The sequence below is a fragment of the Nestor notabilis genome, unplaced genomic scaffold (assembly GCF_000696875.1).
Source record: "Nestor notabilis isolate BGI_N333 unplaced genomic scaffold, ASM69687v1 scaffold8649, whole genome shotgun sequence".
Classification (NCBI taxonomy): domain Eukaryota; kingdom Metazoa; phylum Chordata; class Aves; order Psittaciformes; family Psittacidae; genus Nestor; species Nestor notabilis.
Window position 1 is genome coordinate 33,863 of NW_009944992.1, and position 23,246 is coordinate 57,108.

Genomic DNA, 23,246 nt, shown 5'->3' on the forward strand with positions numbered 1-23,246 from the left:
TAAACAGTTGACGGGAACAAGGGAGCTAACCTGGTTTCCTGGTAGATGTTAACTTTAATGTAGGCTGTGCCTACTTTCTAGTATCAGAAATTTCTCTTTGGAATCAGTAACATCAACTGGTGTTCTCACACATGGTACATTCTCTCCAGGGTGTTCAAAAAGCTTAAAGATTTGATGTTATCATTCAAAGGAAACAAGTGACCAGTATATCTCCTGTTACTGCTTGTGGACCTTGGCTTGTATGAGAAACCTTCATTCATTAAACAAAGCTTGTCTAACTTGAAGAAATATTGAGATATTCATACTAGATCCTTGTTAGAACCTCAGCCTTCAAGCTACAGGAAATGTATTTGAGAATATTGATTTTTTTTGTTTAACATTTTCTTAACATAAGCTAATATTATCTTGAAATAATGTATGTGTAGTCTATAACTATTTTTAAAAAAAGGGTTGTTGAATACATACAATTTATGTTTGAAAGCCTGTGTTATCTAGCACCAGGTTTTGAAATGTTCTACTCTGCTGAATTAGTCACTTTTCTCATACTGCCTAAGTTTTATTAAATTATTGAGCTTTGAGGAAATGGGGTGGGGGGGGGAATAACACTGGTGGTTTTAGTGTTAAAAATTTAGGTTTGAGCTCTTTTTTACTGCAGAATGAATCAATATGGATTTCTTTTAAACCAGTGAAAGCAAAACCAAACTCCCCTTAAAAGGCCACCACCACTACCAAAAATACCCCAGACCCACCACCAAATAAAAAATCCCTGAACATAAGAACAAAAAACCTGAAAGAAAACCACTTGGCCTTCTGGGTTGTGACTTCTTTGCTGTTACACTGTGTAAGAAATTCTTCCTGTCGTCCACCTTTTACGGTGCTTCCTTGAGAGGATGTGCTGTAGGAAAGGGATGGTAATGGGAGGCCCCAGTTGCTGACATAGCAGTCATGACAGGGTTGTCCATAGCAGTCTAAACTTAATGGGACTGGGACCTGGGTGCAGAGGTGACAAACTTGGGCTTGGGGATGTGATCAACGGTTAAAAAATCATCTCAAATGCCCCCAGAATTTCGTCTCTCAACTCACTTGCTGTTGATTACTTTGGTCCAATTATCTTTTTTTTTTCCTGTTCAGGTAGAATGAGACTCTTAATGTGATCAGCATCAAATTACTGAGGCTATATTTTCGGAGTCAGTGTACTCAATTTATACAAGAGTTGAAGTAGCTACTCCCAAGACTGAAATTTTATGTTGATTTTTGTTTCATTGCTGGCAGTGGAAAACCACTGATGGCAGTCACCTTGACTTTGCTGGGTAGGAAAGCTATGAGAAGAAGTAAATATGCTGTAGCTTTTGGTCTGTTCTCATACACATTTTCTTAGCCATATCTCTTGTGTTCACTGTTTAAGAGTTTACATTAGCTCTGGTGCATGTCTTGACTCTTTCAAGATGTGCATTTATAGGATTTTTAGTGCTTTTCTTTTCTTCCTCAAATTCATTTCCTCTAACCAGAAAGAGAAGGATATGCTCTACTTCCAAGACACGGTCCATCCTTGTATGGCTTCTAGTTTGATTTAACAACTTATCGAATGTATTTCTCCCCCTTCCACCTCATCTGACTATTAGTTTCTTTTCCTCTGTGGTCAAAAGTACTGGAAAGGGCTACTTGCTTTTGCTGTATATTTTCCTGGTGTTTAATTCCTTATTCATAGAAAGTCATTCCCATCTTTTTTTTTTTTTCTTTTCAATTCCATCAAGTGCTACTTCTCACATAAGTGCCACCTGTGCTTGACACAAAGCCACCCATCTTGCACTGTTGTCTGGGGCAGTCATGCTGTGGTGGTCATGCCTAAACCAAGATTTTATTGAGAGTGGATGACCAGCATGGATGGATTTGATAATGATGTTGGCTCTGAGGTGTTTCTTTGGAAAAGATTGTTTCTAAGAAGTCTTCTGGCAAAGTAAAGTTTCTGTGTCTTTTCTCATACCTGTAGTTGACAGGGATGTACAGTTGACAGCGAGGAGGGCTCTGAGGGATCACTGCCTATTTGCATGCAGAATTTCAAGGCTGAACTCTGACTTTTCGTTATTTTTGATCTCTCAGATGAGATATGTAAGCCTACCTTACTCTAAACTCCAGATTACTGTCTGCATATAGGCTGTCAAAACCAAGCCCTGCTAGTTGTGAGACACAGTTTCTTATATCCGTTCCCTTTTGAATAGAGGCTTGAGAAGGGAAAGAATAGACATGTTGGAACTTCTGTTTGGACTTGGGGTATCCCTCTGTTATCTCTATCCTTGAAACACCCCTTTTTTATTTCATGCATGAGACTTCTGTAAATGCTTCTTGCTGGTTATTCCGTTGCTGCTTGGGAGGAAGGGGGTCTTGGAGCAAAAAGAAATTGTATCCCTGTATTAGTCTGATACTCCTGAAATACTTGTCTTGTTTGGAGGAATACGTTCCTTACATGGTGCCTTTTGTATACTGGGATATGTAAAATCAAATTCTTAAAATTGGAGAATTCAGGTTTAATCACTTCTTTCTGATCATTTGTTTGGACATGGATGGGGCATGACAATGAGTAATGTTTTTAACCTGGTGAGTTCCTTTTACTGGATGTAGAAAGTTTAATGTATTTGTGCTTTATAATAAATGACAGCTATGACCTGGGCTAAATTACTAATCTTTTATCTGAATTGACAGTGCTTGAGGAGAGATGGGCAGAATGAATCACTGCTGTATCTGACGTGTGTGAGGAGGTTATATTAAATGACTAATGATTTAATCTTTTTCCCAAAAAGTTTTCCGAGACTGGGGTGGCATAGAAGAAAGTGGGAGCAGAAGATGAAGTTGTTCTTATAAAAGCTGTGTGTTAGCAGAAGTATTTCCGCATAATAAATGACAAATAATATTTTGTGATTTTTGTTTTTCTTCTATGCAGATTAATGGTGCAATGTAGGAAACCTCTAAAGGTTTCAGATGAACTGGTGCAAAAGTATCAGAGTAAAAACCAGTACCTAGCAGCAGTAGCAACGGAAGCTGACCAGGAACCTGAAATTGATCCTTATGCCTTTGTTGATGGTGATGTGGAATTCTTATTCCCTGATAGTAAAAAAGATAGGCAGAACATTGAGAGGGAAGCTGGGAAGAAACACAAGGTGAGTAAAGGAGTGAGGATACAAATCAGTGATGAGATTAAAACAAATTGCTTTAGTCACCAAATATAATTTAAATCCTTCTCTGTGTATTTAGAAGTACATTAAAGAAAATTGTATTCTAGCAGAAATGATCAATGAAATGATGCAGCATGCCTCTAGCTACACCTAAAATGTTTTTGGCACACTGGTGGTGTTATTGCATTAGGGTTTATGGCTTATGCTGGGAGAACACTGCTGGAGCAAAACAAAAATCAATCTGTCTCTCTAGCCTTTCTGTAGAAATGGGTGATGGCAGGTGCTTGGGGAAGAGAGGAGGAATGAGGCAAGTACTTTGTCCACGTGTGGAAGGGTTTGGGGGTAGGCGAGGTGAACTCTGGCAAGTTGCCTGGACAGTGAATTTAAATTTTTCCTTCCCCTCCTCCCCACCCTCAGCCTTCACTTTAGCTGGTACCAACCGAAAGCAAAAGTACCCCCTCCAAGAAAGGAGAAAATATACCTGCATTGGGAGCCTGTACATTACATTTGCTTATTTGGGAGTAGTTGTGGGTGTATGCACTCCTGATACTGAGTTTAATTTAGTAAGTAGTATAGCTAATGTGCAGCATTTAATAGGAAGTGTTTTTCAATAAGGTGGTGTAGGAAGAAGTCACAGCTTGCTTTTTAAGTTTATCCCCAACACAAAATCTAAGATTTACATTCTTATCCATGCTCATCACCTGTGTGTGGCTGGCATGTCATCTGTGTTCTGACTTTTCTTCTCTCTGAGTAGATCCCTAACCAGACCCCCAGACTATACCTTGCTGAGCTAGAAGGCTAATGAGAACCTGATACATCTGATATATACAAGAATTCCCACAGGGACATAAATGCCTCCCACCTTGCCAATTAATTTAAGTAAACTCTTGGACTTTTTTTGTTTGTTTGCCTTTTAATAGGCTGAGGATGGGACATCTGGTGTTACAGTTTTAGCCCATGAAGGAGAGGATGCTATGTCTCTATTTAGTCCTTCTGTCAAGCAAGGTAAAGAGATTTTTTTTTTTTCTTTTTGTTTTCTCTTTTAATTGTGCTATGTTAATGATCTCTTGAATATTCAGTAGATTCTAATAGACAGCTAAGATTTTACTTTATGGTTTGTATTTCCCTGTCCCTTCAGAATTAGAAATCTGTCTGGAACACGTTTTTTGGTTGCACCTTGCAAATAAATGTTGTCTATAAAATCCAAATGTGCCATGCCCACTGTGGAAATAGTTCTTAAGATGTCTTTATTTTTTAAAATGAATATATATTGCCAGTATTTTTCTAAGGTTTGTTTTGCTTTGTAGATGCCCAACGTATTGCTGCTCATGCTCGCACTGCATCAACTAGCCTATTCCATGAAACAGATTTGGTGGTCTCTTATACTGACCTTGACAATCTCTTCAATTCTGATGAAGATGAACTAACAGTAAGTGATGTTCAAAAGCAAGGTCAGCTGCTAGACAAAAAGCTGCGAGGAACAAATATGTCTCTTAGGGTTTGGGTTGGTTTTTTTTTTGGCATTTGTAGGAGATAGCAAAACATGCGCATAAGCAAGTGCTGTAGCTCCTCTTTAGCAGATGTACTGTTCTAGTTGACTTATACAATCATCTTTTTGATACAAACGAGCTTTTGATCTTACATCCTTACTATCCAGACAGCATATACTTCTTGAATATACCTCTAGGTATAATTTTACAGATTCAACAGTGGTACTAGTGCTCTTTTCCTATGATCTAGGTTCTGTTTCACTAGTCGATAAAAGTAATACCAAAAAACCCCCAAAACTTCTGAAAGAGGCATTTAAACATGTGGACATTTTGCCAAGTAAGTTGCTTCTTTGCAGCAATTATCTTGGAACAGTTTCTCTTGCAGTCTCTGATGGCTCTGAATCCATTATCTTTCTAGTTTCTATTTCAATACTGTTTGTAATCAGTTGTCTTTTCCAAACTGTACTTTGCTCCATGCTTAATCCTAAATCCCCTTACCCAGACAAAATGCTCATCAACTTTAATGGGAGCTGTAGCTGAGTAAGGGCTGAAGGATCTTAATAGCCATCAAAGGTCATCATTATATAAAGCAAGTGGATTTTCTCTTAAACATGAAGACTTTTTATTTTCTATAGCTGTTAGTACTGTCTAAACATTGTAAAATGTATCTCTTGTTCTTTGAATTTCAACAGCTTTTCTTCCCTGTACTTCTTGTTCCAGGATTTGTGTTTCTCTGTGTTTCTATTCCTGTTCATGTGGTAACATCAGTAATGTTAGCATGGCTTTGGGAGCGTGTATGTTTTTCCTGATAGATTGTGGGCAGCCCTATTCAGCTTTTTTTAATTTGTCTGCTAACAGGCTGAGAGTTATTTTATAACTGGTCTTTCATTTTATTAGCATCGTGATTTGATAGGAGAGCATTCTCTGAGTTACAAGTATTAAGGGAGGACAGATGTAACCCCAGCTACTAGCACTGGGCTTCTGATTTATTTTAATTTTTTTGAGTATTATACAAAGCCTCAGCTTTGTATGTCCACTACACATGAAGTTTCCTGTTAGCAGGAAATACAAGCATGTGTTCATGTCTGCAGTGATTTTATTACAATACTACTTTTCTCTCTTAGCCCGGATCTAAAAGAACAGTGAATGGCACTGATGACAAATCCAACTGCAAAGAGGCAAAAGCAGGAAATCTAGACCCACTGTCATGCATAAGTAAGCTTTATTTGGTTTTGGTGGTGTTTTTCCCCCCCCTCCCCAAATGGAATACTAGCTCTATAAACATTTGACTACTGATAAGTTGTGGGAATTTGGGAACATGTGCTTCATTTCTCCTACTGAAATTTTGAGACATAGGAAACACTTCCAAATGTTTTTATGCTCTAAAGCCTACTTCTAATCTGAAATTAGGCACTGCAGATCTCCATAAAATGTATCCAACTCCACCTTCACTGGAACAACATATTATGGGATTTTCTCCAATGAACATGAATAATAAGGAATATGGCAGTATGGACACTACACTTGGAGGAACAGTACTTGAAGGGAGTAGCTCGAGTGTGGGAGCTCAGTTCAGAATTGAAGTAGATGAGGGGTTTTGCAGCCCCAAACCTGCTGAAATAAAGGTAGGTAGAGCTGATAGTCCTGATAAATGTTTCTAATAGTTGTTGTTCTGCTTATTACGTATCCTGAATGTGAACTCTGGAAAATTAAGTACAATTTGTAACTTGTGTTTTGCATTATACTGGGGTAGATGATGCACTTCTATTAAGAAGTATATAGTATTTTACAACTTAAACATCGAGAAAGAGTAATACACAATTATCCATTAGTAAGCTGAAGGAATTCATCAGAGTAATTGCAGTTCCTTGTTTGTTTTGTGTTGGCATATTGCTTTTTGGAGAGCCATGGGTGTGAGTGACGTGCGTATACATCTGACTTTCTCTTTTGAAGCTGTATCAGGATTTAATATTAAAGAAACACTGCTTGAATTTAGTCGTATTTTTTTGAGAAGTGTTTTGATTGTCAGAGTGATCTGATTTCCATGCTGATGTTCTACCATGTCTCACTTTTAGGATTATTCTTATGTTTATAAACCCGAGAATTGTCAAGCTTTAGTGGGATGTTCCATGTTTGCACCACTGAAGACGCTTCCCAGCCAGTGTCTTCCTCCCATCAAACTGCCAGAAGAATGCATTTATCGCCAGAGCTGGGCTGTGGGAAAGTTGGATTTACTTCCTCCAGGACCTGCCATGCCATTCATCAAAGATGGGTATGACCTGTGCCACAGATGTTTAAGCTTTGGGAAGTGGTCAGTTGTCCACACCATAGGAAGAACCCCTAAATTTTACTTATTTATTTTTTTGGTACCTCTGTAATGAGGAATGTCCCTAAAGACAAGCTGTGTTTCTACAACTGACGAGAGGCTTCACAAAAATCCTTATGGTTAAACCTCACTGTAGGAAACTGTCTTCTCAAATAGCTTCTTAACTGTGCATACATTTTATTTTGTTGTCTCATTTAAAGGTTTCTTGGGGAAGCTTAATGGTGCAAGTCCAGTTTTAATAAGTAATGAAGATGGTAACAATCAAGATAAATGTAAACTTGGGACTTTGTTTTTTGCGGTGGTGTTGTAGGTACTGTGAGGGCTTAGTAGGTGGTGCTTCTGTTTCTTAAATTATTTTCTTAAATAGCAGTACTTGGCTGCACTGGGAAACATTTCCTTTGATTGGAAGCTCTGCCCAGTGTGACATTGCCTGGTAACAGGAGTATTGCAGTAGGCATTTCTGTAATCTGCATTCGGGAGTGATGGTCTAGCTTGCAGTTCTTGAAGAAAATATTTATTCCTCTTCTGCATTACTAGCTGGTATAAACGGATTAGGCAACAAGGAGGCTATGCATGTGTTGATAAAATCACATGAATATTAAACCTTGGCATTAATAGTGACATTCCTTTGGTTAGGGTCATTCATAACCAGTATGTTTCCAGGTCTCATTAGCCTTGTGGGTCTTTGGAGATACTCAGCTGCTTAGGAGAGCAAATGTTAAACATTTCCAGGTGATACTTTCCTCATGAATCCAGCTGAATCTGTTGCTGTGATAGACCCAGTATGTTTTCTTAGTGTGTGTCAACATGACGTGTAAATAAAACATGAACAAGAAAGGTGTCCTTTAGACTCTGTACAACCATAGAATTTATAATTTATTCTGGCCACATTTGTTCCCTGGAAGCTTTGTGCAAAGGAAAAGACGAAAGGAGGTGGGGAAAGATTCTTAAACAGTGCTGTCAGTGGGAGTCCTGCAAAGTCATTTGGAACAAATGTTCTTGGAGTTCCTTAGGGAGTGAAAATCTTGCTGTGGATTATGAAAAGCTAGTTTAAAAAAGCAAATATTAATTAGGAAGGTCCTTCCTTAGTAATTTGAGACTTAAACTTCAAAACCAGTATGTTTTATACTTAAAGTATTTCCTCCTTCTTCTGGCTGCTCTTAGTGATGGAAGCACTATGGATCAAGAGTATGGCCCTGCATACACACCACAAACTCATACTCCATTTGGGATGCCACCAAGTAGCGCACCTCCCAGTAACAGTGGAGCTGGAATTCTCCCTTCTCCTTCCACCCCTCGTTTCCCAACTCCTAGAACACCAAGGACTCCTCGAACCCCTCGTGGGGCTGGTGGACCTGCAAGTGCACAGGGTTCAGTCAAATATGAGAACTCTGATTTATACTCACCAGCTTCCACACCATCAACATGTAGACCGCTTAATTCTGTTGAACCTGCAACTGTGCCTTCCATTCCAGAGGCACACAGTCTTTATGTGAATCTCATCCTCTCAGAGTCTGTAATGAATCTCTTCAAAGACTGTAACTTTGACAGCTGCTGCATATGTGTTTGCAATATGAACATCAAAGGTGCTGATGTTGGAGTTTACATTCCTGATCCAACACAAGAGGCCCAGTATAGATGTACCTGTGGTTTCAGTGCTGTTATGAATAGAAAATTTGGCAACAGTTCTGGACTGTTTCTTGAAGATGAATTGGATATTCTAGGACGTAATACAGAGTGCGGCAAAGAAGCAGAAAAACGCTTTGAAGCTCTCAGAGCTACTTCTATTGAACATGGCAGTGGAGGACTGAAAGAGCCTGAGAAGCTGCCTGATGACTTAATACTGCTGCTGCAGGATCAGTGCACCAACTTGTTCTCACCGTTTGGAGCAGCAGATCAAGATTCCATTCCCAAAGTTGGTGCAGTTAGCAACCTGGTACGTGTAGAAGAAAGGGATTGTTGCAATGACTGCTACTTAGCCTTGGAACATGGACGGCAGTTCATGGACAATATGTCAGGAGGGAAAGTTGATGAAGCACTTGTGAAAACTACTTGCTTGCACCACTGGTCAAAAAGAAACGGTAAATATTGAAACCAGCCTGTTTTCTACTAATCCACCTATGAATGTTTTCTTAAGGGTTTGGTTTTTGTGTTTTTGCTTAAGGCTGTTTTTTCCACCTGTGTGCTTGCATAAACCTCTATTTTAACAGTGTTGAGAACAACCATTTCTTTTATGTTCTGTGCTGTACACTGCACCAAGCAGAGTGCAGGCCTTGGCTGCTGTCAGTTGTAAATTTCTAAGTGTAATGTAAGACCACGGTAACTGTCCACAACACTTCATGAGGCTTATTCTTTTAGAGAAGCTTTTGGTGACTGCATCCACAGACGCTCTGTGGAATGAGTGTACATAGGAAGCGTAGGCGGTTCAAATGGTGACTGTACTGTCAAGGCTACTGTGGCAGAATTAAACAAGATCTATGATACAGTTGGCTTTCTCCTTCTTGAGGGTGGGTAGAACAATAATTTAATGGCATGTGTGGCAAATAAAGCATTTGTGTAGCCTTCACTGTACGTTGGATCTGCCAGAGATCCTTGAATTTTTCCTTCTAGGGTCTAACTAATGGTACGATGTGTCATGGAATACTCTTTACTGAGTGTATTTGTGTACTTCTCTCAATAATAGCCCTTTCAAGTAGCAATTCTGGCAGGGTCAACAGTGAAATATGAAACTTCGGTAGCAGTTAGCTGCAGTTCCTAGTTGTTAATGAGGATGAGGAGGACTAACAGTAAAACACAGCTAGGTTTCTGTGTATCGGTGGAGGTTAAATTTAAAACCCCAGGCTATAGATGTTTTCAGGTACCCACAAGACTCAGTGTTACTGTGACCTTAGTACTTAGGATGAAAATATGTAAAGATACTTTTAAACAGAAGGCTATGAAATTATAGCCATACCAAATTTTGTGTCAGCTTTTTATTGTTAAACACTGCGTGCATTAAATGCCATAGTGGTGGCAAGCTGATGAAATAGGCTGTAACTGTTTGATGCTTCCCTTGACTTCTGTGAAGTGATCACTTGGTGGCAGTCTGCCTAACCCTCCTTTATTTGGAGAGGAGGTCCTGTAGTTTAAGGGTTATACAACTTGGTCTTATGCTTGGGGTTTGTTTTATTATTATTTTTAATTTTAGGGTTTTTTTTCCCCGCAGTTTAAATCAAGCTGGTAAAGCTTTCAGGGGAAAAACTCTACGTGGAAAAAATAATAATAAAAATAATCTGTTTTTGATAAGTGGCTGAGAGGGGAAGAAGAAGAATTCTAAGTCTATGGGCTTAGCTTTTTATACCATGGCCTTTGGGTGGCCTGTGTGTACGTTTTGGAAGAGAGTGATTCAGTTTAGAATCAAGGTGATTTAGGATTCTGAGTTGTTTGTGGAGAGCTTTATTGTATCCTGTTGTTGCAGTAGGCCTTGACGACTCTTCTGTCCTTGCAGTTGTGGATGTGAGCATGCAGTGTTCCCAGGACATCCTCCGCATGCTCCTCTCGCTCCAGCCCGTTCTTCAGGATGCAATTCAGAAGAAGCGGACGGTCCGGTCCTGGGGTGTGCAGGGGCCCCTCACGTGGCAGCAGTTCCACAAGATGGCTGGCAGAGGCTCTTACGGTAAAGCGCTGCCCAGTAGAGTCCTGTCTGTTCACCTCTGCTTGTTCTGGCCACCGAACCTCGGGGTCTGGGTGCTGTGCAGCCTGTTGGAATTCTAAATGGCATTTGTGACCTTTCTCTAAACCAACAAGAGCTATTAGAGAGGGGGGAATTCTCTTTAGAAAAACATTTATATTCTTTAAAACAGTAAACGAATTCAAGATGTGTATTTAAAACTAACAGCTTCAATTGCACTGTTTATGTACACCTGACACTTCTCCAAGTGAGGGGCTGAGATTGCAAAGATGGATTTAATGTTAAAAACAGAGTAATTGCTCTGGGGTTTTTTACTCAAAAACAGGTCTCAATTTTAATTACTCTAAAAATAGCATAGTTAAAAATACTAGCTTTGAAATGCTTGAAAAAGCATGCTTTATTGCTTAGTAGTTCCAGAACTATGTTGAGATCTGAGGTTACCCAGTGTGTTGTCTCTGATAAATCCTGGGAGTGGCCAACATGTCATGCACGTTTACAGATACAAAAACAAATACTGTGCATTTGAGTGTTAAACTGACTTCATTAGCATATGAGATTGATTTACCACTGTGTAGAAGAGTGACCTTTAACCAGCAGATCTTTTGTAGCTATATTTAGAACACAGCAATTATGCGTTTACATGTACTGTAAATGCATGTTCTTCAGTTCTGGTTTGTTTCCCTTCTGTGGTCCTTTACGTATCTGCTTTGACTGTGTACATTTCTTCCCTCTCGTTTTTTGATCACCAATTACTTGGGCTCTTCTCTTGGACAGAAAGATCTGTTCCTGATTGTCTGTATACTGGTAGAAATGGTAAACAACTGTGGAACTTCTTCTTGAAGCCCCAAGAGATTTCAAATGAAAACAATTAGCTGATGCTTTTTTGCAGAGGGTTGGATCATACATGCAGGTTTCAATTTGTATCTGTTAAAACGAGAACTGTTCCATTTATAACCAGCACTACTTCCTGCTAGATGCTGGGAATGCTCATGTTTTTTCTGTTCGTGTTTCCTAGAAGCAGGGTGTTAATTTTAAGCTTTCTGCTTAATATATTGGAAAATGTTTCTTGCTTTTCCAGGAACTGATGAGTCCCCGGAACCACTGCCAATCCCAACATTTTTGTTGGGATACGATTATGATTTTCTGGTGCTGTCTCCATTTGCATTGCCGTATTGGGAGAGGCTGATGCTGGAACCTTATGGATCTCAAAGAGATGTTGCTTATGTTGTGGTGTGCCCTGAGAATGAGGCTCTTCTGAATGGAGCAAAAAGCTTCTTTAGGGATCTGACTGCAATATATGAGGTACATTATTTATGGCAGTTAGCAGTGAGATGGATTTTTTTGAAAGACTGTGGCTAATACATACTCATAACTACTTACCAGGCTTGTCTCAGATAATATAAACACTTGCATGGAATGCTATCTCGGAAAGCTGCTAGAAAGGATTTTAGGAATGGGCACTTGGAAAATAAAGGGTTGTTAGTGCTGCTCACTGTTCCTTTTAGTAGTAGCCGTTTTGAGTCTTTCTCTGATAAACGCCACTCAGTGGTAAACCTCTGTATTACCACTTCAATTGTTTTGGCTATAATTAATTAATTAAACGCATGTAACGCTTAGATTGTGATTAAAATTAGAGTAGATGATATATGGACTGGTTTTCTTGCATTTGGGAAAACCTGAAAATAAATTATAAAATCACTATACAATATTTCAGATTGGTAGAGTATTCTAGGGTTAAAATGTTACTTTGGAATATCGTAGCTAAACTATGAGTTCTCTGTCTTTGGAGACCTATGATCCTTTGTGTCATATTTAACATTTTTAAGGCTTACAAGTTCCTTATCTTGCCTCTTCTTTTTCCTTCTCTGCAGTCATGCAGGCTTGGTCAGCACAGACCTATCTGTAAGTTACTGCCTGATGGGATCATGCGAGTTGGACCTACTGCTTCAAAGAAGCTTTCTGAGAAGCTGGTCACAGAGTGGTTCTCACAGACTGCTAATGCCAACAATGAAGCGTTTTCCAAACTCAAACTATATGCTCAAGTTTGCAGATACGAGCTGGGTATGAAATTTTTATTGGTGTTTCTTATTTCATACAATTACCACTTAATCCATTCCAGTAGAGGGAATATTGTCTTATTGTTTGTTGTGGTTTCTGGTTTTAAGCTTGGGGGGGAAAAAAGCCCATTCAAACCCCTGACATACTCAGATACATGCTAAAATGGCTTCTTACCATCTATTGGTATCTTCAGGGAATGGCAGTTTTGCTGCCTGACAGGGACTTGGATTGTCTTTGTGCACTGAAAAAGAAAATGTTTTAAAAAATAGATTTCTGGGTACTTCTGAAAGAGTCTTACAAGACTACTGGAATTTGAAAATTTAATATAGGTATTTTAATTAGAGAGGTAAAATATATGCTGAAGGTTTGCTCTCAGTTTTGTTAAAGTTACAGGCTTACATAGATGAAGTATGCTTAAAAACAGCTGCAATATAAAATTTATGTTCTTTTCTGGTTTTAGGTCCTTATCTTGCCTCTCAGCCTTTGGACAATTCTTTACTTTCCCAAATAAATCTGGTCCCTCCCTCCAGCCAGCCAGCCTCTGCTCTGCCCCCAGTGACAGCTAACACTGGAAATCCTAACACTCCATCATCTGCTCCTGCAGCTCCCACCAGTAGTACTATTACAGTGACATCAAACAGTGCCATGTCTTCTGCAGCTACTACAGCTAATTCGACATTGACTACCACTGCCCCATCGTCCTCTTCTGCCAACCTAGGCAGTGGGATCCCAACAAGCAAGCCTTCTTCATTTCCACCTTTTAGCAGTATGAACAATACCACTTCTGCCTCCCTGCCCACTCAGGCTGCAACAGTCCAAAATGGGCAAACAGGAGGACAGCAGCAACAGCCAACACTGCAAACAGCTGGGATGTCTGGAGATGCTACTTCAGCGCCTGCACAGCCCCACCCAGAAGTTTCTGAAAGGTAATGAACTGCAGAGTCGAACCTTCTTTGGCTAAAAGAGAACCCCTCAGCTCAACTAACATGAACCTGCTAATGCTGCTCTTGTCCCTTCAGTAAAAATCCTGTATTTCTTTTCTAGCCACAGGGCTGGAGAGAGGGTTCATTTGTAGTGGAGCTGAACGTTTTGGTTCTAGTCTTAGCTGCTCTTCTAATAGTATCTCAGTGTCTGCTGTGGTACAAAAATAAACTTCAAAATTCACCAAACTACTCACTGGTAGCATCTTTAAGTTCTATTTTCTGTTATCAAAGTTATAGTAATAAAGACAGCTTGTACTGAGAGACCAACCTGGTAAATGCTCTTGTTCACCAGTTAAAGCAATAGGGCTATGTGCTGTTGAGCTTCTGTAATAAAGAAGGCTAAAGAAAAGCAATGCTGAGTTGCTGATAAGTTTGGATATGAGAGTTAAATAAAAAGACTGTTTCTTACACCACAGTTGATTCAAAGGTCTTTCAGATTAATAGTTGACAATTTGATCTTAGTTTTAAAGTAAATCATTATAAAACTTGGCTTTTTGTAACTGGTTTCAAAATTTCATTTCCAGCACTATGGATCGTGATAAAGTTGGAGTCCCTACAGATGGAGATTCACATGCTATCACCTATCCACCTGCAATTGTAGTTTACATTATTGATCCTTTTACATATGAAAAAAAGGATGAGAACAGCAGCTCATCTAGTTTATGGACACTTGGACTTCTGCGCTGCTTTTTAGAGATGGTTCAGGTTCTTCCTCCTAACATCAAGAACATAATTTCTGTGCAGGTGAGCCAACGTTTATAAAAACATGCTGAATAAGATATCTTTGGCTTTGGCTGTGTTTTGGAGGCTATAACACCCTTGAGGTGAAAGTTTCATTTAATTTGTAAACATTACTTACAGTTCTACTGCTGTTAAATTATGAGGATTATAGTTTTTTAGAGCAGTTTGGGTGTTAGTAACCAAAGCCAAATCCTGTAGTAGACTCCAAACTAATCAGTCTTATCTCAGAAGAAGTGTAGTGGCACACTCCAATAATGAGTGAGGTGCAGGAAAGCTGCTGGTCACATCACTGGAATCTGTGCTGCTGGCCTGACCCTGCTGGGTGTTAGTGCTCCTTCCTGATCCAACTGTAGTGTTGTCAGCAGCTGCAGAACTAGTTTTTCTCTGAAGAAAGGAGAATAATTGCTTGAAGTCCCACATAGCTTTGGAGGAAGTGGCAGGAGATAGCCAAGATCCAGAGAAATTTGATTGCCAAGTAAACTTCTAAAAGCTGCGTACCCAAATACTAGCTCAAAAGTCATTTTAATCTAATGATGAAACAGCAATTACTTTTTTTCCCCTCTGTAATCTGTTCTAGATTGTCCCGTGTCAGTACCTTCTCCAACCTGTGAAACATGAGGAGCGGCAGATTTACACTCAGCATTTAAAATCTCTGGCATTTTCAGCTTTTACTCAGTGTCGGAGACCTCTTCCAACTTCCACCAATGTGAAAACATTAACTGGCTTTGGCCCAGGTTTAGCCATGGAAACGGCTCTTAAGAGCCCTGATGTGAGTATTGTTAACATGGTTGTGTAAATATGCAGATCAGAGAAATGTCCCTGTTTATTAAATCACTAGGTCTTTCATGTTAACTAACTAGAGTTCTTAGGAATAATTGCTTCTCGAAACTTCATTGTCTGTTCTGTCATTTTTATAGAGACCTGAGTGTATTCGACTGTACACCCCTCCTTTTATACTGGCTCCAGTAAAGGACAAGCAAACAGAACTAGGAGAAACTTTTGGAGAAGCTGGCCAGAAGTATAACGTGCTTTTTGTAGGCTACTGTTTGTCTCACGATCAACGATGGCTTCTTGCATCTTGTACAGATCTCTATGGAGAACAGTTAGAAACTTGCATAATTAATATTGATGTACCAAACAGGTAAGAACAAAACTATTAAATAAATTTTTAGCATGTGTATCTTCATTCATTCCCCTGAATGATGCCGTTTATGATGCTGTAAGAATAACTGACTTCTGTAGACTCACTGTGTTGCAAAACTAGCTAAAGTAAATGGGTCGTTTCCATGTTACATGCATATTGGTTTGAGTTAAATTTAAATTTCTGGAAGAATGTTATTTAATTTCATGTGATTCTTGAGTGGTTTTGTATGTGCGTTCATATTCACACACACATCCCCCCCCCCCCCCCCCCCAAGCAGAAGTTGCAATTGATGTACTACAGTATTGCTAGGTTCTGGGATTGTTCAGGTTAATACAAATAAGTTTCAAACGTGGCAATAGAAACTTATTGCAGATGGGTTCTAGCTTTGTTTTCTCCTCTTTCTTAATTCTAGAGCTCGCAGGAAAAAGGGTTCTGCCCGCAGACTTGGTCTTCAGAAACTCTGGGAATGGTGCCTGGGACTTGTGCAGATGAGCTCTTTGCCATGGAGAGTTGTAATAGGCCGCTTAGGAAGAATAGGACATGGGGAATTAAAAGGTAACACTGGCATTTTTTAGAGTCTAAAACTTGATTTGAAGCTTTAAGTTTTCAATAATATGAAGTGTCTGTCCTGTTTCTGGAAGAAATCCTAAATAACTTGAGTTCCTTTCTGTATTCTGTATTAAGACTTGAAGTTTACACCATGCATTATTATATGTAAAATATGTATTGTGCAGCAAGCACTATTCTTCTAGACAAACTGTATCATTTTTTCCCTCAGACTGGAGTTGCTTGCTGAGTCGCCGAAACCTTCAGTCCCTTAGCAAGAGACTAAAAGACATGTGCAGAATGTGTGGTATCTCTGCTGCGGACTCCCCCAGCATTCTCAGTGCTTGTTTGGTGGCAATGGAACCACAGGGGTCCTTCATTATTATGCCAGGTATTTGACAAACTCTCTCTTCCTCTTTTTTGGCAAGAGAACTAATCATTTGGGGGTTAGCAAAACTAAGGAAATACTTGATTTCTCTTCCAAAGATTCTGTATCGACTGGCTCCGTATTTGGACGTAGCACCACTTTAAACATGCAGACATCTCAGCTGAACACCCCACAGGACACATCATGCACTCATATACTTGTGTTTCCCACATCTGCATCTGTGCAAGTAGCATCGTCAACTTACACCACTGAAAACTTGGATCTGGCCTTTAACACAAACAATGGTTAGTAGGTTGGATTTATTCTTCCTTTAAAACCAAACCCAAATAAAAACCCCCTTGTCAGTACCCCTATAATAAGACTTTTATTCTAATGAACCACAAGACTGATATGGAAAATCACTTGATTTTAGAATGCATTGTCATTTCCTATACAGTGTATAGAAATTCACTGAAATTCCCTGGTCTTGTTCTTTTTTCAAGATGGAGCAGATGGAATGGGAATCTTTGACTTGTTAGACACTGGAGATGATCTTGATCCTGATATTATAAATATTCTTCCTGCATCCCCTACTGGATCCCCTGTACATTCTCCAGGGTCCCACTACCCCCATGGAGGTGATATGGGCAAGGTAACTATTAGAGTAAAACCAGGGGTGTGTGTGTGGGGGGGTGTTTTGTTTTGTTTTTTTCCATCTGCTGATTTCTTTTTGTGGAATGAAAGGTTCCTACAAAATGTTTGAATCAATTTCATATTGGATTGTCTTTTCAAGATTCATGTACTGCTTGGGTATTTCAAACTGCTTTGTGTTTTGAAAGCTACAGATAATTCCTATAAAGTTTGTGCTGTCCTAATATTAAACCATTGCCTGTTGTTTTACAGGGTCAAGGTACAGATCGATTGCTTTCAACAGAATCTCATGATGAAGTAACAAATATACTGCAACAGCCATTGGCCCTTGGCTATTTTGTGTCAACTGCCAAAGCAGGTCCGTTGCCTGACTGGTTCTGGTCAGCGTGCCCTCAAGCACAAAATCAGTGTCCCTTGTTTCTTAAGGTACTGTAACTTAAGCCATCTTCCTGGGTAGCCTGTCATAGAAAGTTGTGCAGTGTGCAGGGATCTGAATTAAAAACACTATTATGTTCAAAACGAAGTTGGAGCATGTCTCTTGGAATATGTCTGCTTTAGCTTCAGGAGAGGTTGGGTGTTAAATTTTTGAGCTTTGGCTTTTTATGTTCACCTCTTTTTAAGTGAAGAAAAAGCATTAATGGAAGTAGCAGATGTTCCGGAGGGTTCTGCTCTTCCAATGGTTTCTTCACAGTAGTCTGGGCTCCTTTCTTTTTCTTGCTTTGTGTTACCATATTTTTAAGAATAGGTAGAGCTTCTAGACAGATCTCTGGTTAATGTCCCACTCCTGTGGGGACCAGTAGAGAGAGAAGACACAAGTGTCATGTAATATCTCCTTCACACTGGGTAAAAAAATAAAACTCTATTTATACAGTGCAGAAAACACAGAAGCCAGGTTTCCATGTTGGCTGCTGCCAAGCGATAGCCATTGTATCATCTGTCTGGATATTGTCTGATTCTTTTTATGGCACAGTCAAAACATACTTGGCACACTTAAAGGCTATACCATAATACACAGAGAAAATTTCTGTATTAGCATAATTCACTTTTGACTTAAATTAGGATCTCTAATACCATGCTTTATTTTCTAACAGTACAGATACATCTTCTGCAGCCTTATTTGTGTCTGGATTAGCCTTGGCCTAAGATCAGCTGTGGCTTTGGTATAAGATATATTTTTGAATAGAGGATTTATTATTTACCGTAAGCAGCTCTGTATATGGAATATAAATAGACCTGTCTTACGGAAAGCAACTGAACTTCCAAGTCCATATGTTACTGTATTTCTTGGGCCATTTCAGTTGCTTTTTTTTGTAATGATCACTTAATGTAACAAAGTGATTAAAATTTTTTTTCCTAAAATGTATTATACTACTAGTATTGTGCTTTCAGGAGAGATCTGCATGCATTTCCTTTATATCTGATAATTCCTGAACTTGTTGATGGCCTAAGCATAGGATTTGTTTTGGCTTGTGTGTCACAGAATAGAAGGTGACTGCAAGGTATGGGTCAATAACACAGAGGGAAGAAAATACGCTGTAGTTGAATGAGGCAGTAACTGCTGGCATCTTCCTTTCTTTCTCAGGCCTCTTTGCACCTCCACGTGCCTTCAGTGCAATCAGACGAGCTACTGCACAGTAAACACTCCCATCCACTTGATTCTAATCAAACTTCTGATGTGCTCAGGTATTTATGATTGATCACTTGCAAAAACATTGTGCATTGCTGCTGCAGTGAAGCTGCTTGTTTGTTTTTCTTGCTGTTAGTTTTTTTTCTTTGTGCTGCTGCTATCCGTAATACATCACAGAGACAACATAAATTGCTGTGCTTGCAGTGATTAAAAGATGACTTTATCACAGAACAGCACAATTAAAAACAAACATCTCTAAGCCCTTCTTGAACTAATCAGTGTTGATTACAACTGAAGATATTTGAAAGACAATGAATTCCTCAAACCAGAAGAGAGTTTGAGGTGTAACACGCAAGACAGCGTGTAAATTAGTGGAAGACAGTTATCGTTGAGCAGGGCACTCCTGTGGAAACACTGAAATGCTGAAGTACAAGAGTCTAGACTCGTGTAAACACAGGGAACCTCTTGAGAAAATGACATTTTTTTTTCTTCATGAGTTTTTTAATACGTGAACCTCTTGATGTTAACTAAGCACAGACAATTAAAATTAAAGTTTTCCACTGAAAAAGTTTAGCTTTAAGCTGCTTGTAGTAATTCTGAAGGCATGTTATTTCAGAACGTTGATTAACCTATTTTATGTTTTTAATGCCAAAGAAACCAGATTATAGTATATTAGGACTGTAACATACGGGTAAGAAAATCTGTTGGCTTAATGGAAGCTTGTTTGCTTTTCAGGTTTGTTCTGGAACAGTACAATGCACTCTCCTGGCTAACCTGTGATCCTGCGACCCAGGACAGACGGTCATGTCTCCCAGTTCATTTTGTGGTGCTGAATCAGTTGTATAACTTTATCATGAATATGCTGTGATCTTCATCTGACGTTTGCAAGACAAAAATGAGGAAAAGGGATATTTCACTGCAGGACTAAGTTATAAATCTTCTCAGTGCAAGTTGTTTGTGATGGGGTATGAATCTTGTTACTTGGAGCAAATATTGGTGTGACTTGTGAGAGGGGCAGCTATCACCCTGCTGTCTTTGAGTCATTGACTATGGGGGACACTTTAGAATGATGATCCGAAAGTGTATTATAACATTTTTAGTAGCAAAATTAACCATTTTTCCCCAGCCACAGTATTTGTGAAGAGTAATGAGCCATAGTACCCAGTCATGGTTAATGAATATTAAAAGCATGGAAATGAGAAGAAACATGAGGAACAATTAAGTTTCAACCTATGGCTTCAGAACATCAAGATGTTCTTGTATTGGATTATAGTACCTAGTATTCAAAAATGCCTGCATCTCTTATTTATTGTAAGTTTTTAAATGTATAAATTGTCTTATATTTCTTAACCTCTTTTATAAAAATTTTCCTAGAAGGTTTATACTGCCTTCTTGCTTTAAAGCAATTGGTCTAAAATATATGTAATCGTCTTAATTAAAAGTTGCAGTAGGTTGCTTTTAGAGTATTATTTTTTTGTAAGGGGTGGGTGGGGACAGTAAATTTGTATTGTCTTGATGTACAGTTTAATGGGGATAGAGGGGTTAATGTCCATACCATTGTGTGTGGGGGATTTACAGCTAAGCTGTAGTTGCAGAGTACATGTACAGTAATGAAGTTCACTGTGTTTATATAAATTGAAAAGGTACCGGGTCTTACAGCATTTTATATCACACCTTTACAGAGTAACAATGGCAATATATAAGTGATATTGTAGGTGGTTTAACTTGTAGTGAGAATAAAATGAATAAACTCTTCAATTGAAGTTTGTGTTATGGTTCAGGGCTGTGGCTAGATTCTCAGATCCGTTTCCAGTATACAAGTTTGAATATCACAAGAATATCTATTGTGCATTCTTGTTACCAAGATATTCTTGGCACTGTGGTGACTGTGGTGTTTCCTTCCACGTTTGTGATAAAACCTGAATCTGAGGCGAAACACACAGAAAACTGATCTTATCCAAAGTGTCCTGTAAGGCTGAAATTTAGCCCAGCTCTAGCCATTTCACAAATGCAAGAATAGTCAATCTTGACTTTAAGATTGGTGTGTGTTTAACTAAAATGTGGTGTATATAGATTCTCAGTGAATTCTGGTATTCAGATTTTATTCCACTAGTAAAAAGAACAGCACGAAACCCTGAACATTTTCCTTTTTCATGTATTTTTGGCACTGTGGTGAAGGTCCCAAGTATCAGTGAATGGCCTTCCCCATATCCCCTTTTCAGGCTCTGGCTGGGGCACGTGCCAAGGAGGCTTCACCCTCCCTAAGGAAGGGACTGACAGATCCCAAGGCTTTCCTAAACGTCTCCCTCTATCTACAGTCACTGGTTTGTTTTTTTCTCAGCAGTTTTCTTCCTTTCTCCTTGCACATACCAAATGTCCGATGCTGCTCTAAAATAGCCCCTACGGGTGCTGAAGAGCAACTACATTTGTTTTTTCTGGGTTCCTCATTTGACTGCCAGATTAAAAACTGAACTCCTGCAGCACTCACGTGGGCCTGCTGCGATAACCCACGTCCTGGGTCTTAATACTGTCTCGCTGGTTTAAACTGTTAAAGGAGTAAGTTCCAAGAGCCATTTGTGCACCTGCTGTTAATCCTCTACAAGAAAGGAATCACATTTACAAAACGTAGTGTTTTAATGAAAATCATGTTTCGTAAATGCAAAATACCTGCCCGAGATAACGTTTCATATGAACAGTCTCATTGAATCATGTACATACAATATTAGCGACTTTTTGGGGTTTTGTATAAAGAGGTTGTACAATTGGTGATGAAAATTTTCAGTCATTCCTTCAAAATAACATGACTGCAATAGGAAGTTAGCATATTTTGATAGAGTTAAAAACTGGGTCTGTCTGTTCCTTTATCTTGGTAATGGCAACACACTGCAGATGAAGCAGCACATTATTGTCTTTCAGAAGGGTTTTTTTGCATTTGTCTTGAGATTTTTGAAGTGGAAAAGTGCTCCTAAAACTGGAATTTTCAATGCATATGTCTTTTTTTAAGCTTTGTTGCTAGGTGGTCATTTTTAGCCCTGGCTCAGTTTAGCCATGTTCCAAGGGACAGGTTTTGGTGTGGCTTGCTTTGAGGTAAATCTGACTTGTAGTCATAAAGGTAAGTGAATCAGCTGCCTGAACACTGGTGTAACTGTATCCTGTTACCTGGATCACAGCCTTCCCTGTGAAACTCTCCAACTGTGACAGCTGCCGGTTCCCCACTGCCCTGCCAATCCAGTTAAATTACTATATTGTAACCACTAGGTTAAAAAAGTTTAACTAGGAACAACTGTGAGGGCCCTTTCTGGAGTGAGAGTCACAGCCAGCAGGGTACATATCAGTATCAAACCTGCCACCACCATGGAGCCAACTACTACGTTGGGCATCCTTTTCTGTTTTGGTTTTTTTTTGTTAGTTACTTGCATTTAACTATTTTAAGTGCACATAACAGCTGGTTTATAAATAAAATTGTCACAAACTGGGTAACTTGGGTTGTTTAGCAAGTACAAGCTTAAATATTTGAAAAAAGCTTTTCAAAATGGGCTTGCAAGAAAACATTGCTCCTGGCAGCACTCTGCTAAGTGGCTGGTGGAGGTTTTACCTCCTCTGAAGTATCCAGTGAAAGAAGAATCTGAGATCCTTCCATTCCGATTAAAAATACGTATTTTAACCTAGATATTACTGTATTTAAGTCATTTTGTCACCTTTGATTCACTATTTGGATTTCTAAAAACCCTGTTGCTAGGCCAGTAGGCCACCAATTGTACTTGCAAACAACCCAAAGTTGTTTTTAAAGTAGCTGTAACATTTAGATCTAACATTTCCTGAAATAATTAAATATAAATGAATTTTTACTTAAATCCTCAGCTATGTTCTTACTTAGCTGTCAGTTATGGCGCAGATTATTGTATTTCTCTGTTTACCTCTGATGGTAATTTTAACTTCATGTGTCGCTATGAAGACCTGCAGATGTCTTTTAATCAAGCACTATTTAATGCTGTAATATCAAAATATTACGTTGCATTATTTTAAAGCTTTCAGAAGTAAAACGTTTGTTTTTTAAATGCTATTGCACCATATAATTTGCTGCACAACAGTATGGCACAGCACATCGGTCTGTTGGGACAGTAATGCTGCATACACGATGTTTTGATCTGGCTTTCTTTGGAGAATGCATGAGTGAGGTGACATTGAACAACATTACTGTCTCACCAACCTCCACGTGGGAAGGGTCTGGTTTGTCTTTAGAGAAGGACCCAGGACTCTGCTTCCTACTTAGCGGGTGGTTTTTACTTTGGTTTGTGGGTGTACTTCTTATTTTCAGTGAAGCTCCTTTCACCGCAGAACCGGAGTTGGGACCTAGCACAATCCTCAGGGTCACTGTTTCACGACGTTACCCATCAAGCTTTAGGTTTTCCCGAGCGAACTGGACGCGAGGCCCGGGCGCAGTGCTGGGGTCGATGCCGCAGCCGGGGCCTC

At 39.3% G+C, this 23,246-nt stretch overlaps 1 protein-coding gene across 1 annotated transcript in view; it reads left to right on the forward strand.

The window, feature by feature from the left end:
* The window catches only part of MED13 (mediator complex subunit 13), a 52,768-nt gene extending 32,580 nt beyond the window's left edge, over positions 1-20,188 (forward strand). The window contains exons 10-30 of the mRNA XM_010022675.1: positions 2,939-3,155; positions 4,091-4,175; positions 4,478-4,599; positions 5,785-5,875; positions 6,071-6,285; positions 6,736-6,932; positions 8,151-9,067; positions 10,474-10,641; positions 11,735-11,958; positions 12,528-12,717; positions 13,175-13,640; positions 14,222-14,441; positions 15,016-15,207; positions 15,356-15,579; positions 15,995-16,137; positions 16,361-16,519; positions 16,615-16,800; positions 16,999-17,147; positions 17,399-17,572; positions 18,729-18,829; positions 19,509-20,188. Coding sequence (XP_010020977.1) covers positions 2,939-3,155; positions 4,091-4,175; positions 4,478-4,599; positions 5,785-5,875; positions 6,071-6,285; positions 6,736-6,932; positions 8,151-9,067; positions 10,474-10,641; positions 11,735-11,958; positions 12,528-12,717; positions 13,175-13,640; positions 14,222-14,441; positions 15,016-15,207; positions 15,356-15,579; positions 15,995-16,137; positions 16,361-16,519; positions 16,615-16,800; positions 16,999-17,147; positions 17,399-17,572; positions 18,729-18,829; positions 19,509-19,641 — 4,573 coding nt within the window. The 3' untranslated portion in view covers positions 19,642-20,188. The remainder of the gene's footprint in view (positions 1-2,938; positions 3,156-4,090; positions 4,176-4,477; positions 4,600-5,784; positions 5,876-6,070; positions 6,286-6,735; positions 6,933-8,150; positions 9,068-10,473; positions 10,642-11,734; positions 11,959-12,527; positions 12,718-13,174; positions 13,641-14,221; positions 14,442-15,015; positions 15,208-15,355; positions 15,580-15,994; positions 16,138-16,360; positions 16,520-16,614; positions 16,801-16,998; positions 17,148-17,398; positions 17,573-18,728; positions 18,830-19,508) is intronic.
* Positions 20,189-23,246: the final 3,058 nt, after the last annotated feature.